This window comes from Lytechinus variegatus, chromosome 17, assembly GCF_018143015.1.
Source record: "Lytechinus variegatus isolate NC3 chromosome 17, Lvar_3.0, whole genome shotgun sequence".
NCBI lineage: Eukaryota > Metazoa > Echinodermata > Echinoidea > Temnopleuroida > Toxopneustidae > Lytechinus > Lytechinus variegatus.
Window position 1 is genome coordinate 29,294,678 of NC_054756.1, and position 13,825 is coordinate 29,308,502.

The 13,825-nt window shown below is 32.8% G+C and overlaps 1 protein-coding gene across 1 annotated transcript in view; it reads left to right on the forward strand.

The window, feature by feature from the left end:
• Positions 1-13,825, forward strand: part of LOC121430703 (otoferlin-like) — a 108,836-nt gene that overhangs the window by 51,495 nt on the left and 43,516 nt on the right. The window contains exons 27-33 of the mRNA XM_041628059.1: positions 615-620; positions 2,750-2,911; positions 3,592-3,729; positions 5,974-6,135; positions 6,872-7,034; positions 9,103-9,108; positions 13,105-13,161. Of these exons, the coding sequence (XP_041483993.1) occupies positions 615-620; positions 2,750-2,911; positions 3,592-3,729; positions 5,974-6,135; positions 6,872-7,034; positions 9,103-9,108; positions 13,105-13,161 (694 nt within the window). The remainder of the gene's footprint in view (positions 1-614; positions 621-2,749; positions 2,912-3,591; positions 3,730-5,973; positions 6,136-6,871; positions 7,035-9,102; positions 9,109-13,104; positions 13,162-13,825) is intronic.

Below are 13,825 nucleotides of genomic sequence, written 5' to 3' on the forward strand. Positions count from 1 at the left end.
TTATGTATTTGGTGTGGTGACATATTATCCATACTTTACATTGTGCCATATAACCATAGCCTTTTTATTTTTTTAAATTAAATTCTATGATTAAGTATTGATATTGATGCATTTCTTAAAATTTCTTTGTTTTATAGCTTTTTTCTTTCTCTTTTACTCATTTGGAATAACTGTATTGCTACCAGCTATGCCAGTACAACCATTTCTGTCCTCTTTTCGAATGTTTGTGGTTTATCATACAAATGCGACAGTAACTTTGTATTTATAAGAAAAATAAACTCCAGCAAAGTTTGCTGAATAATATTCTAATACATCTTTGAAGTTCAATACTCCCGATTGCATTTTTTGAGTGAAACCAATGCACAGTCTTCTCCAGAAGGAGAATAAAATGCACTCTACGTGGATTTACATTTCACTCCAAAGTCATGTTTCCCAGGTGTCACTCCACGTGGGTGTGATTTGGCATGAGATTAGTCCTGAAAGCATTTACAAATATGCACACAACACACAATTGTAACAGTTATTGGCATTTTATTTGCTCTATTCTCGGTTTCTCAAAATTTATTCTCTTTTCTGAATTATTCCACTCAAATTTGGCGTTTCCATGCTCACAGATTCAGGTACAAGTATCCTGCGTGTGTTTGTGTGAGGGTGTATGCTTGTGTGTAGTGATAGAGTTTAATTGAATAACCAAAAATAATATAAGGTACATCAAACATGGCAACAGCTCGAGAAAACTTCTTTTAGCGAGAATCTAACTCTCTGCTTTTCACAGTGACTTCCCCAATGTAACAATGTATGAAATTAATAGTGAATCATATCTAGAGTGGGTATATTTTGCAATTTATTCACTTTTAGATCTCTTAACTTAAATGTGTAGTCATACATTTTGCAGAATATTATATGCCCAGCAATGATTATGTGGCCATTGCTTATAACATATGTGCATTTGTCACTAAATGTACATGTTAGGTCAATGGTTGCTTAATATGAAGAATTAGCAAGGAAAGTATGACGGAAGGGATTCTATGATGAAGATACACATATAACTCTGACTTTTGCTAAGGGTGCATAATTCAAATAATAGATTATAAGTTAATGTACATGCAGTTTTTAAAGCAAATTGTAGTATTCTCATCGTTAGATTGAGCTCACATTTGTTTTACAGATTTAGGTTAAAAAAAATCAAATCAGCATTAGTGAGATCAGATTAAGACTTGCTAACACTTTGTTTGTAGACTAATGAACACTAGTGAGCACAATGGAATTGTTTTTATTGCACCTTGCAAAGCACTGATTGAATTCTACTAAAAGTATAACTTTTCATGATGCACCAAAGAAAAATTAGATTTTGTTGTTAAATAACAGTAACTGCTGGATTAATATTTGTTGATTTCAATTTGATTTCTTGAATTTATCCCATCTTAATTGATGAAGTACTTACACATCAAAGAGTGGGGTTTTTTGGAGGGTGGGGGGTCATTAACTTGTATATTTCACAGAAACGACAAGATATTCACAAATAAGCTACATGATAATTTTCTATCAGTGGATTTCAATTGTGTCCTTTTCATTATTATAGGTTTACATGTTGATAATACTTTCAGATAAAAGAAGCACATTTTTTAAAATGAGTTTAAAGCGAGCCTATGAGATAAGAATGTAGTATTATCTTAGCATGGAAAACTTGCTTTTTCTCTTATGTTCAAATATTTCAAAAAGTGATCTTAATTGCGTTCTACTTTCCTCTTACATATGCTATGAATCTACTCTTCCAAAAATATTTAGCTTAACTACCAATTGCTTTTAAATTTATAACTTTCTAGCATAAAAGTGTTTTATCTTAATCATATTTTATATCAATGGCTTATCTTCTATGTTCTTGTCCAAAGACTAGCCGGAGAAATGTCATTCTATGTATACTCATGGAGGCAATTTGCATACTTTTCTTCTTACTGTAACTTCCTATTACAATGTAAAATGTTCAGGAATTTTTTTTTAATGCTTACTATATATTGTATTACTACAATTCTAAACAAGTAGTCATCCTTGTTAAGGATTTTAGCTATTTCCTTGGAAATTTACTAAATTTTGCACCCAGGTTGGAAATACTGGGAAAAAAAACATGAAAATGCTGGAATGTAATTAGGAAGTACAGAAACACTTGGGAATACCTGAAATTTTTCACAAAGTATATATCCTGGAATTTTCCTGCATTTCCAATTATTTCCAATATGTGAAAATTATCAAGGCAGTATTTACTGATATACTGATTCTACTTGGGCCAACTTTGTAAATGATAGTGACATCATTTTCTCTTTTCCTTACTAATGGACATTGCATTTATTCTGTTTGAAGAATTTTAGTGCAACTTTGCAAAACCAATTGTGATGCTAGTCATGATTCAGTTTTATGAAGGAATGAAATCTTATCCCATGACTTGAGTCTTTACCAAGTTAAGCATTTTTTTTCCAATGCCAACTCATTCATGACTTTATTGGCTAATTCCTGTGGGATTTGTATAATCCCCCTGTGTCCTGTTGCATAAAAGTTGCCATCCAATGTTAATTTACTTGGAATCCATGATTTTGGTTAACTGAGTAGTATTGTTACCATGGTAGTTAGAATTGGAAAGCAACTTTTATTTTGTGAGTCCCAGCTTCCAAAATGCAATGAGTATGGTGTACTTGCAGGTCAGTAAAATGCTTCCAATTCTGATTGTATTGTATTTTGACATCACTCTTTGTAGACTGGTTGTGAATTCATTGGTCGAGCCCTGATCAGGCCCATTGTCAACCTCATAGATGATTACTATGAGAAACCTCTGTTTCCACCGATGCTTCAATGGCATGATATCTATAGAGGACAGAGCCCTGGGGGACAGCTCCTGGCTGCAGTCGAGATGATACAGGTAAGAGTTTAAAGGCAGGACAACGACAATAGGCCAGAGCCCTGTCTTACAAAGAGTTGCAACTGATCCAATCAATAATATTAAATAGTAGATAGGAGCTCTTCATAAGTTGCATATAATAAAATTTGTTTCTACTCTAAGGGGGTGTTGCAAAAAAATATTTGCGATCAATTGCAAATATGTTGCAATTTTACAACTGATAGATCAACGTTAGATTAGCAAATCAGATTACACTCCTTGTTTTAAGAAACAGATTGGCAATCAATCACTAATTTACAATTAATTGCAAGACATATGATTGAATTAGGGACCAAAATTAGACTTGCAATTGATCGCAAGTTTCTAGCAACACCCCATAAGGGATGGACATCTGAGATATTGTATGAATATTTTATTACTTGAAGCTCAGTCATAAGTCTGTTAAGATCGTATCATGGATAAGAGAGCTGACGCTTGTGGCACTTTTTTTCCTTTTTTCTTTTTTTCCTCTAATTGAAATAAACTATACTGTGTAGTGCATTGTAAACTGTAAATGTATTAGACTGTAATGTACAAGCATTGCTTCTCAGGGGTCCAAACCTTACATTTACATGTACATGTATTGCATTTGTGTAAATACTTTTTTAGTTTTTATTGTTTAAATAAATTTGGACTGTTCTATTTTCATTTTTGTCCTTCAGTTGACGAAGAGCAGTGAATCTCTACCTGATGGTATTCCAGTCATCACCATTCCTCCCTATGACGAGAAGAAGAAAGAAACTCCAATCGTCAACATTCCCAAAGAAATCAAACCAAGACTCTGTCGCTTCAGGGTGGAGGTACGTTCATTCAATAATTGTTATGCTACCCTCATAAGCCCAAACTTGGAAAGTTGGGTTGGTCAGTCATTTTTTTTTTACAACTTCACTACTTCGCTGCACAAACAATATCATGCATTGGATGATTTGTTTTGAGAGGATTATCTGTTTCACATTCTTTTTAACAATAAAATGATATTATCCGATCCTAAGTATCTAATTGAGTATAATAGTAGGTAGTAGTAATGATAATATACAGTGCGTATAAAAAAAAACGGGACAGATTTGAAAAGTCTATAAAATTTTTGTTTCAAATTATGATGTCTATATTTTGGTGTTAATAGGTGCTCTGAGGTCTTATCTTTCAAATGCTATTAAAACAACTTTGTTTCGTTCATGCTTGAGCGAACACGGAATGTTTTTGTCAGGGGTTACAAAGGAGGCTTGCGCCAAAATGGAATAAAATTATAAATATGATGATCGGACTTCTTGCTAATTAGCAGACTTCCTCTTATCCTTTTCATTATATTTGCCATAATTTTCAAATCATGGGGTCAAAATTCATTTTCAGATCTATTTATTTACTTAAATTGTTCTGTTGTTTCTTTTTAATATGCTCTCTGTTAGCTTTGAATATTCCTTCTTCAAGCTAAAACAATTTTCAACCGAAGTATGGGAGAGCGTGGATTTTTTTTTTCAAAATCCTTTCATTGTGTGCTACAAAGGTTATGGTCCCTTTTGAACAGTGCCACACAGATGGGCGGGGGCTCGGGATGCCCCCCCCCCCTCAATTAAAGTGATTTGTTAACATTGGTTTGACTTTTAAAAAATATGAGCTAGAAGGTCACACTTGTCACCTGTGTCTGTGATATGTTACAAAAATGAAGCCCAGAAAAAATTGCATTCAAAAATAATTATTTAGTGCTTCAAAAATTGAAATATAAAGTGACTGGAAACACCATCTTAATTTCATCCCATACACTTATGTGTGCTATTTAGGTGTCTATAAGACGCCTATTTACAAAATCTGGGTTTGCCTTGTAGTTTTAGCTTTTCATTCTCAATAATGGTTGTTTTCAGGGTTTATTAGTTCTAATACATGCACTTGTACACATGTTTCATCTTGGTTTGAGAATTTTTTAAATCGGCTGCTCTCAAAGTTAAACAATACTTTAAAAAAAATGAAGACAAAGAAAAAAGTGGACAGGAAATAAAAGGAAAGATAGAAAGTAAAATGTGATATGATTTTCTGAATATTATGTCAAAATCTATCACAAAGTTTGATATTATGATAAAAAAGTAGGAATATTTGCATGCCCACTTTGCTCCCTCACAACTTTTTTATTACATTTTACCCGATCTGCCATATCTAGCTCCTTCAAAATTGACGCAATACACCATTGTCATTGAAAGACATGAATCCCTTCCTGTGTTTCCTGTCAAGCAATTTAACATGATCAAAGAATCAATGACCCCTTGAAAAATAGATTCATGTCTTTTAAAGGTACATAACATAATTTTTCTTCATATAATAAAAGGATTTGAATAATCACAAGTTTTTCCAATTAATAATGCAAATCTTCTTGCTAGGGTTGACAAAAAATCTTTTTTTCTCAGTTAATTATGAAGGGAAATTAAAAGGTAAGAGAAGTTTCAATGAAAAAAACAATATAATTCAAGTAAATAAATAAATTTGTAAATAAGATTTGACAGCATAATTCGAAAATTGTGGCACAAATAATCAAAAGGTCCAGAGGAACTCTCCTGATTAGCAAGAAGTCAGATCAACATATTACTTAAATTCTGCAATTCTGGCGCAAGCCTCTTTTTGAACCCCCAACAAAAACGTCCTGTGTTCGCTCAAGCATGAACAAAATTTATTTTTTTGAATTGCATTTTAAAGATAAGACCTTAGAGCACCTATTAGCACCAAAATATAGACAGCATAATTTCAAACAAAAATTTTATAGACTTTTCAAATCTGTCCCGTTTTTTTTGATACGCACTGTATAGCATTTACATGCATGAGGCACCGATTATCAAGTTGCCTATTCAATGGCGCACTGTATATTACCCCGGCTTTAGCTCCATCTGCTAAAGGCGCTTGGTGCATTCAAGGAATAAATCCTGCCGAGTACCCATTCACCTCACCTGGATTAAGTGCAGCACACTGTGGGTGAATTTCTTGCTGAAGGAAAACATGCCACGTCCCTCAGATTGAAATGTATTTTGTTCAATAGTAGGTATTTGTGATTTTGATTTTAGGTTCTGTTCTGGGGTGTGAGGGAGTTGAAGAGACTGCAGCTGATGACTGTGGACAAGCCACGCTGTGATATAGAGGTCGGTGGTGTGACCATTTCATCCAGCATCATATCCCAAGCTCAACGCAACCCAAACTTCCCCAATAACGTCCAGTTCATTGACGTGGTAAGTACAATGATACTACGTATCTGATACCTGAACCACTGTGGGCGGTTTGGTATTCACAGTCAGGAATGTTTGCTCAGCAATGAATGGAGGATTCAAGAACAGAGTTAATCTATTGAAGATGCTGGTCTAACGACAGAACAGCTGGAAGGTCTTTGTCATAAATTGGAGAATCGGAACAGCAGTTTCGTGCTTTTTTTTTCAGAACTGATGATAAATTACAGATATGTTATTTCTTGACTCAGGGAAAAATTTTCCTGGTATCGCACCGCAATGTGCTCCACATTTTTTAAAGTCTGCTACACATAAAGTCTTTTGTATTGCATATTTTTACATAGGACTGTACGTTACTTACAAAAGAGCTTTTCTCTTCTGACCAAAAATGCTATTCAAATTTGTAAAGCAAAATTATTCCCTGTGACTATTTCCTGTGATTGAGGTATCAAATTAAAGAGGAGATATTTGATTTTTTAGATTTTTTTTAAAGTCTTTTTTCTTTTTTGAAACTCGGGTACCACCTCCCAAGTGACCTTTTTAGTATTCTTTCTTTAAATTATTTTTACTCTCTAATGTATAAATGAGGAATCTTCTGAGTTGTACTGGGTGAAAGAGAATATTCTAAGCTTTACAATGATCAGTCTTTTGTCTTTGTGAATAATAAATGATAAATAATCAACAATTGTCTTTTTCCAGGGATGCACTGTATAATGTGAATTGATTTGTATGTCTTTCCCAGGATCTACCAGAGAATGACCTGTACTGTCCTCCGCTTACCATAAGGGTGGTCGATTGCCGTCAGTTTGGTCGCTTCACCCTGGTCGGTACCAACGTCGTTGGTAATCTGTCGTCCTACAAACTCAAGGAGAAGGAAGAGAAGCCTCGAGAAGAAGAAGAAGCAGGTGGGTAGAGTTTTTTTTTTAATCAAAGATAGATGGCAATTCTTTTAATAACCTGTTGCATCTTATTTATGAAGCTTTCTGATTTGGGGTCATAATGTATTTTGAGTACAGTGTGTGGCCTGCCACCCTAAAACCAACATTAAAACATTGGAGACTGAATAATTTCACTATAATACAAATTTCCCTGGTTTTCCAGCCCCCATGCAGGGTTGGTCTCCAATGGGTTTAATGCATGATTTTTTTTCTATTGAGCATGATATGTACATCTTTAGCTTTAAAATGATACATGACTTTTTTATAATTTCTCAACAATAACCCTCATAACTACATTGATTAAATGTAGAAGAAATTCACTGAGAGTTAAAAAAAATAAGTAGATAACAATATCTGAAGTTTGGGGTTAACTCAAGCATGAGATGTGCATAATATGCAATCTCAATGAAACTTAGAAGCAAACCGGAAAAAAGGTGGTGTCAGAGAACTCTTTTGTCTCTTCTGTTCATCTTTTCATCTTATTTTACAGTATGAAGAAGGATTATTCTTTTCAACTCTTTCTTCAATTTTACTCTTTGAAACGAAATTACTATTTGTACTATTTTTAAGAGAGCCTTCCCTATGCCTTAGTCTTAGGGTGACAGGTTACTTGTGCAGGTTGCTTCTATCTCTGATTTTGTATGTTCCATTAATATGTTACAATACTGGCCTGTGGTAAACATTGTTATAATCAATAAAACTGCATGTATTTTACTCATGTTATTAATTTTTTGTTATGCACTTGCTTGACATGCAATGATAACCTTGCCGTTTATTATCTTCTCAAATAAATAATGAATTAGTTTTAGCTTTTCCCTGTATGATGTATCAGTTTGCCTGTGGTACATAAAGGGTTGTGTCAATCTGGGCATACTTGGTCTTGCATTTACTTCAGTCTGCTTCCGTAACAAAAAACAAATTCTGAATGTTTATTATTGGGTGTGTAAAGAAAAAGATCAATTGGCCTATTAACTTGGCAGCCAGCTGGACAAAAGATGTAAAACATAAATTATGTACGCAGTAGACATATTACTTGTGCAACTATGTGTTTAACTTTGCATGCTCGTTAATGCAGAAAAGTCTGTCATATCTTATAGTGTTCGTCCCCTATCCATTGCAGTTGCAATAATCAAGAGACTGCTTAAATGAGACAAGTGTATATTTGACCAGGATAGTTAATAATAATAATAGGCATTTATATAGCGCCATCTATCTAGAAATATTCTATTCCGAGGCGCGTTGTTATTATTATTATGACCCCGGCTTTAGCTCGAGCTGCCTTTCAGCGCTCATGCATTCCAGTTTTTGCCAGTATGGCTTCATCAGGAATTTATGTTTTTCTAATCAACAGCATCATATTAACACAGTATGCAAAATATTTAAAGGCAACTTGCTGAAAGTGCATAAAGGAAGAGATGAATGAAAAGAGCCCTTGGGACCATATGGGCAAAAATATGATTTTATTATGTATGGTGGTCTCATTTTTGGTCATATACCTATATTTGACCTCATTTTTATGTCACAAAAGAAATAGGCATGTACATGTAAGATGTCCTTATGTATTCATTTTGTGGTCTTGCATTGTCATTCTTTTCCACAATTTTAAAAGCTCATAGATTTCATGATGGCAACAAGTGTAATGCATGAACCACTAAACTTGGCTAAACTTTCCATTCTTTTCCATTTTGTTGTGTTTTCAAGAGCTTCCTATTTTCCAATTTAGGTTAAATAGTATCACTAGGATTTTGTCAAATAACTTTGGATGCGAAATGCTAAAAGTCATGCCATTATAGACCATAAAAAGGGAATGGATCTGCATTATACTGAGTCCTTTCTGAATACTTCAGCATCTCATTTTCATTGGTAAATTATTTCGAAATCATGAATATCTCTTAACTTGTTACATGATTGAAAGATTGCTCTGTTTACATGCAAATCACATATTTCTACATTGTTGAGATATTGTCTGTCAATCCTTTTATATTTCTAGTGCAACAATTTTTTGTCATTTTCTTTTCTTTTTTCTTTGTTTTAGAGGAAGGTAAGATATTTGTGGGCTGGATTGTGATCTAATCTTTCCTTTATTAAAAAAGAGAGCATTGACAATATCTCTCTGAATTGGAAATCACACAATTTAACTCATATTCATAAGGATATTTTTTATCAGTATTTATTTGTATTTTACATACGAGTTTTTAATTCAAAGTCAATTAGTAAAAAAACCTGACGTGTTCAGCCATGATCTAATTGGGTAAGCTGGTCTGTGAACATGGAACAATGAAAGAAAATAACTATTTTTGCCAATTTGTGGAAATAAAAATGAAAGACAGCTATAAATAAATTATTCATTATTCTGAATGGGTCATCAGAGATGCTCAAACTTAAGATAGAGATGATATTGGTAGCAATGCACATTATTTGTCAGACATATTATATCTATGAAAAACCCAATTCAATCTGTTGGCAATTTTTTTTTCCTAAACAGTGTTCAAATGGGAATGTGGAACAAATTTAGGTTTTATTGTGTTTTATATAACATCACAAATTACAGGCTGAATCGTCTTTCCTGGATTAAGAAATCACATTTCAAACATTCTTAACTCCAATATTATTATTAAGTTTGTATTACAAATATCATTCAATTTTTCTTCTCTGTCTGTTTTAGAGGAAGGTAAGATATTCCTTGGTTGGATTGTAATCTAATCTTTCATTTGTATGTTATTATGTAAAAGAGAATATTAACCTAAGTGTATAAAATGAAATTTCACAAATACATAATGACATTCTCTACCAATCTATTTATTGTTTATACTGTACATATAGATGTAATCAGAATAAAATACTGATCTGTTCATGTCATGATTAAATGAAATTATCTGGTATGTGGAAATTGTAGGAGAAAAAAATCAATGACAAAAAACTATAAATGTCACCATATTGAATAAAAGCTAATCAAATACAGCTACATTCCGGAATGAAATATTTAAAGTGCTTCAGGATAAATCTTAAAATACTGGTGAATTATTTGTTCAGTATTCAAAATCATGTTTCAAACATTCTTACTCCCTGTATCATCCAATGTTTATTCAAAATTTCATGTGATTTTGATTATCTTTTTGGTTTTAGGTGAAGGTAAGATATCATGGGCTAGATTGTGATCTAAATTTCCCTTTATATAGACACTAGAAATATTTAAAAGAGAACATTAACCTTACATATGAAAGAAAATATTCTATAATAAAATAAGTTGTTCATACATAAAATCATGAATTGAAAATGACTTAATTTTTTTTATCTGTGCAGTTCTTATTCGTCACAAAAATAATCAAAGTATACAAAACATATCGTTGCACTTCAATCAAACAGAACATTGTATAAGTACATACAACGTAATTTTAATCTACAAGAAAATTGTACCCTAGCGCTGCCGACAGGACGATCCATTAACCGAAGAAGAACAGGGGTACGGTAATAACGGTCCAGTGTCGTCCTTGCGGCATCGCCGGGGTATAGCGCAACCAAAGAAATATGACATTTTCATGTATTAACATGACCGAAAGTATGACATAAAAAACACCACTACAACATGAACAGAAGATAAAACAAAGTCACAAAAAATGATTACACAAAATATTAATCTACAGTGGTAACAATTTATGCAATGGAAGAATACTTGTTAATGTTTTGCCATTTTACATTGTGTTTATTGAGTTTGTTTTTCTTTTTTGCAATAATATCTTCAGTAACTTTATAAGATAAAAGATAATAATTAAATTGTTTTAAACTAGGGAGAATCTCTTGGTATTTGCATCGCAAAATGAATTGTTTACCAAGAAAAATTAGAAAATTAAATGCTAAGGTGGATGGACTAAGTGGATCTAGTAATCCAAATAAAACAGTACCTCGTGAAAGGAAATAATTAGGATTAAAGTCAGTCACTCTCATATGCAACGCATTCCAAAAAGGATGCTATTTTAGGGCATGCAAAAAACAATGATCCAATGTCTCGGGTGTCGCATTGCAAAAAGAGCATAATGCATTGGTTTTCTTTCCTATTTTTGTGAGCCATTCATTAGTAGGTTTTAAGTTATTTAAAATTTTATAGTGTGTGATTCGAAGTCTGGTGTCAATAGTTATTTGTAATGGAAGAGCACTTGAACAATTTGGAAGTCTGTTGCCTATTGATGTTGTAAAGTTGATTAAAGCGAGTAAAAACCTTGGAGGTTTCAGAGTTATTAATGTTTAAAAAAAGTGCGATAAAATTGCTTTGTCGATACATTCTGAATTTGTCTAAATGCAGATTCACAGAAAAGAGAAGGGAAATCCTCAGGTTCTTTTACAAGATGATGGTAGTTTTGTTGTAAAAAGAAAACTTTCCATTTCCCTGGCATTATTTTATAGCAATCTAACAATTCAAAATACTCTGTAAACTTTAACCCCCTTTCCTTCGCTTCCCTCCAGCGTAGTGGGCGTCCAAATTCATCTAACATATCGGTAATTTTGGTGAATCCCTTTTCTTTTATGTTTGGTCTATTGATAGATTTTCCTTTAAATGTGGTATATTGATTGTTCCATATAAACTTATTGGTAATATCTATTTTCTTTTCCAATAAACACCATGTTTGTAAAATGTCCATCAACCAATTTGACACTTCAATATTCAAATATTTCATATCAAAATTACAATAAAAAATGTATTCTCCACCGACAGGTGACAACAACTCTATACCTTTCCAGCCCTTCGAAGTTGAAGAGAAAAGTCTCGAAACCCATTTCATTTTCTGAGCTTGAATAATCGATTTGATGCAAGTCATCTTTAACCCCCCGTCATCGTATTCTTTAACCAAAACTTCACGTTTTACTCTATCAGGACCACCCCAAATGAATTCATACAGTAATGTGTTCACCTTATGAATAAATGAATAAGGTATAGATAATAGGCTGGCTACATATAACAGCTGAGAGGTAGCAAAAGTTTTTACAATTTGGATTTTCCCGTATAATGATAAATTCCTGGCTTTCCATAAATTTAGTAGAGATTTATTGTTGGATAAAATTCTTTGTAATTGCGCCATTATATCCTCGAAAGAGTAAGAGATGTCGATTCCAAGAATTGTCAAAACGTTAACAAACTTTATATCTATTGGTAAAGATGGGTTTTGCAAACTGAATTGTTCTATAAACATTGCTTTCGTGTTATCGTAATTCAGTGAGAGTGATGAACATAATTGAAAATCATTTAGAAAATGACTTAATACAAATCTGAAGTGTTTGGCCATGTTCAAAGGAAGTTAGCGTTGAACATTGTAGTGAAATGAATATAGAGTAACAATTTTTCTTTCAGTGCTATGGCATGGCTATGGTTGCCAATTTAAGGAATAAGATCTAATCAAATACAGATAAGAATAATTCTTTTTCATATCATGAGTTGTCAGAGATACTAAAAATCAAGATGGAGATGATAATGGTGATGGTAATTTTCATCATTTGTTTGACATATTACATCCATTAAAAGAAAATGAAATGCAGGTTTGTTTTTTCGAACAAAGGTACCATTCAAATCAAGGGAGTCTGGAACAAAGTTTTATAGTGAAATATCTTAGTAGAATCCATTACAAATTGGGGGCTGAATTATCAGTGCTGGATTCAGGAATCACATTTCAAACATTCTTAAAGATGGATCAAAGTAGGTGGTGTTATTTATTGGATTCTGTTTACATGAAAGCATGCATGTAATGCTCTTTAATGAAATACTATGTGTGATGTAAAAATGGAACGAAATTGATGTAAAAACAAGCTTATTTTCTGGTATTGCCTATCTGTAAACTTATGCATTTTCAACCATTGATGTTTGTGTTTACCTGAGTGTCTTTTTGTTAGCGTATCTGTTGTCCACTGTATGTGTTCCTGCTTGTTGCCAATATGTCCTCTCAGTTCTTTTCTCTGTTTGTCTTTCCCTTATGTCTATTCGTCTTGATTCTCCCCTTTGTCCACCTACTTCCCACTGTTTTATTGTGTTAATATGTCTGCTTTTTAGCTGGTTTTCCTGGTTTAAAGGGTCTGAGCAACTTGTCCAAATTGACTCCCACAAACGGTAGGTTATCTGTACTCAGATTGCACCATTTAGCTGGAAAATATACTCATATAGTATTCAATATATTGTAATTCAGTAGCATGCATGTAGATAACAAAATATTGTCTATTAACTAAATGTGATATTCTACATGTACTTTGTATCTGTTCATCCCACTTACTTTCATTTTTTGTATATTATTAATGTGTAGTAATGACGTTTATTTGTTTATAATTTCATTAACCTAATATATTTCATTCCTGTAGATGATATATTATTCGCCTCATATTGTGTAGTGATGACATTTATTTGTTTATTATTTCCTTAATCTAATCTTTCACTCCAATAGATGAACAATTATGTCTGTTAATCACTGTCTCTTATATACATGTATGTTGTAGATTAACTTTCAATTTCATGAAGTAAAGTTTTATGAATGATATTCTAGTACGTTGCTCAACTTATATGCATTCTAATATTAGATACAGCATTCTAATATTAGGTACAGCTGGTTAATATCTTTCAGTCTTCTCATTTTTTTGTGAGATATTTTGACAATTTAGTAGTACCCTTTGCAAGTTTCATATAACTTGCCATGGTGATAAGTTGAAAGTTCGCATAGTGAATGTCATAGTGAATGTGCTTGCCATATGACTGACATATCAACACCTTTCATGAAACAATT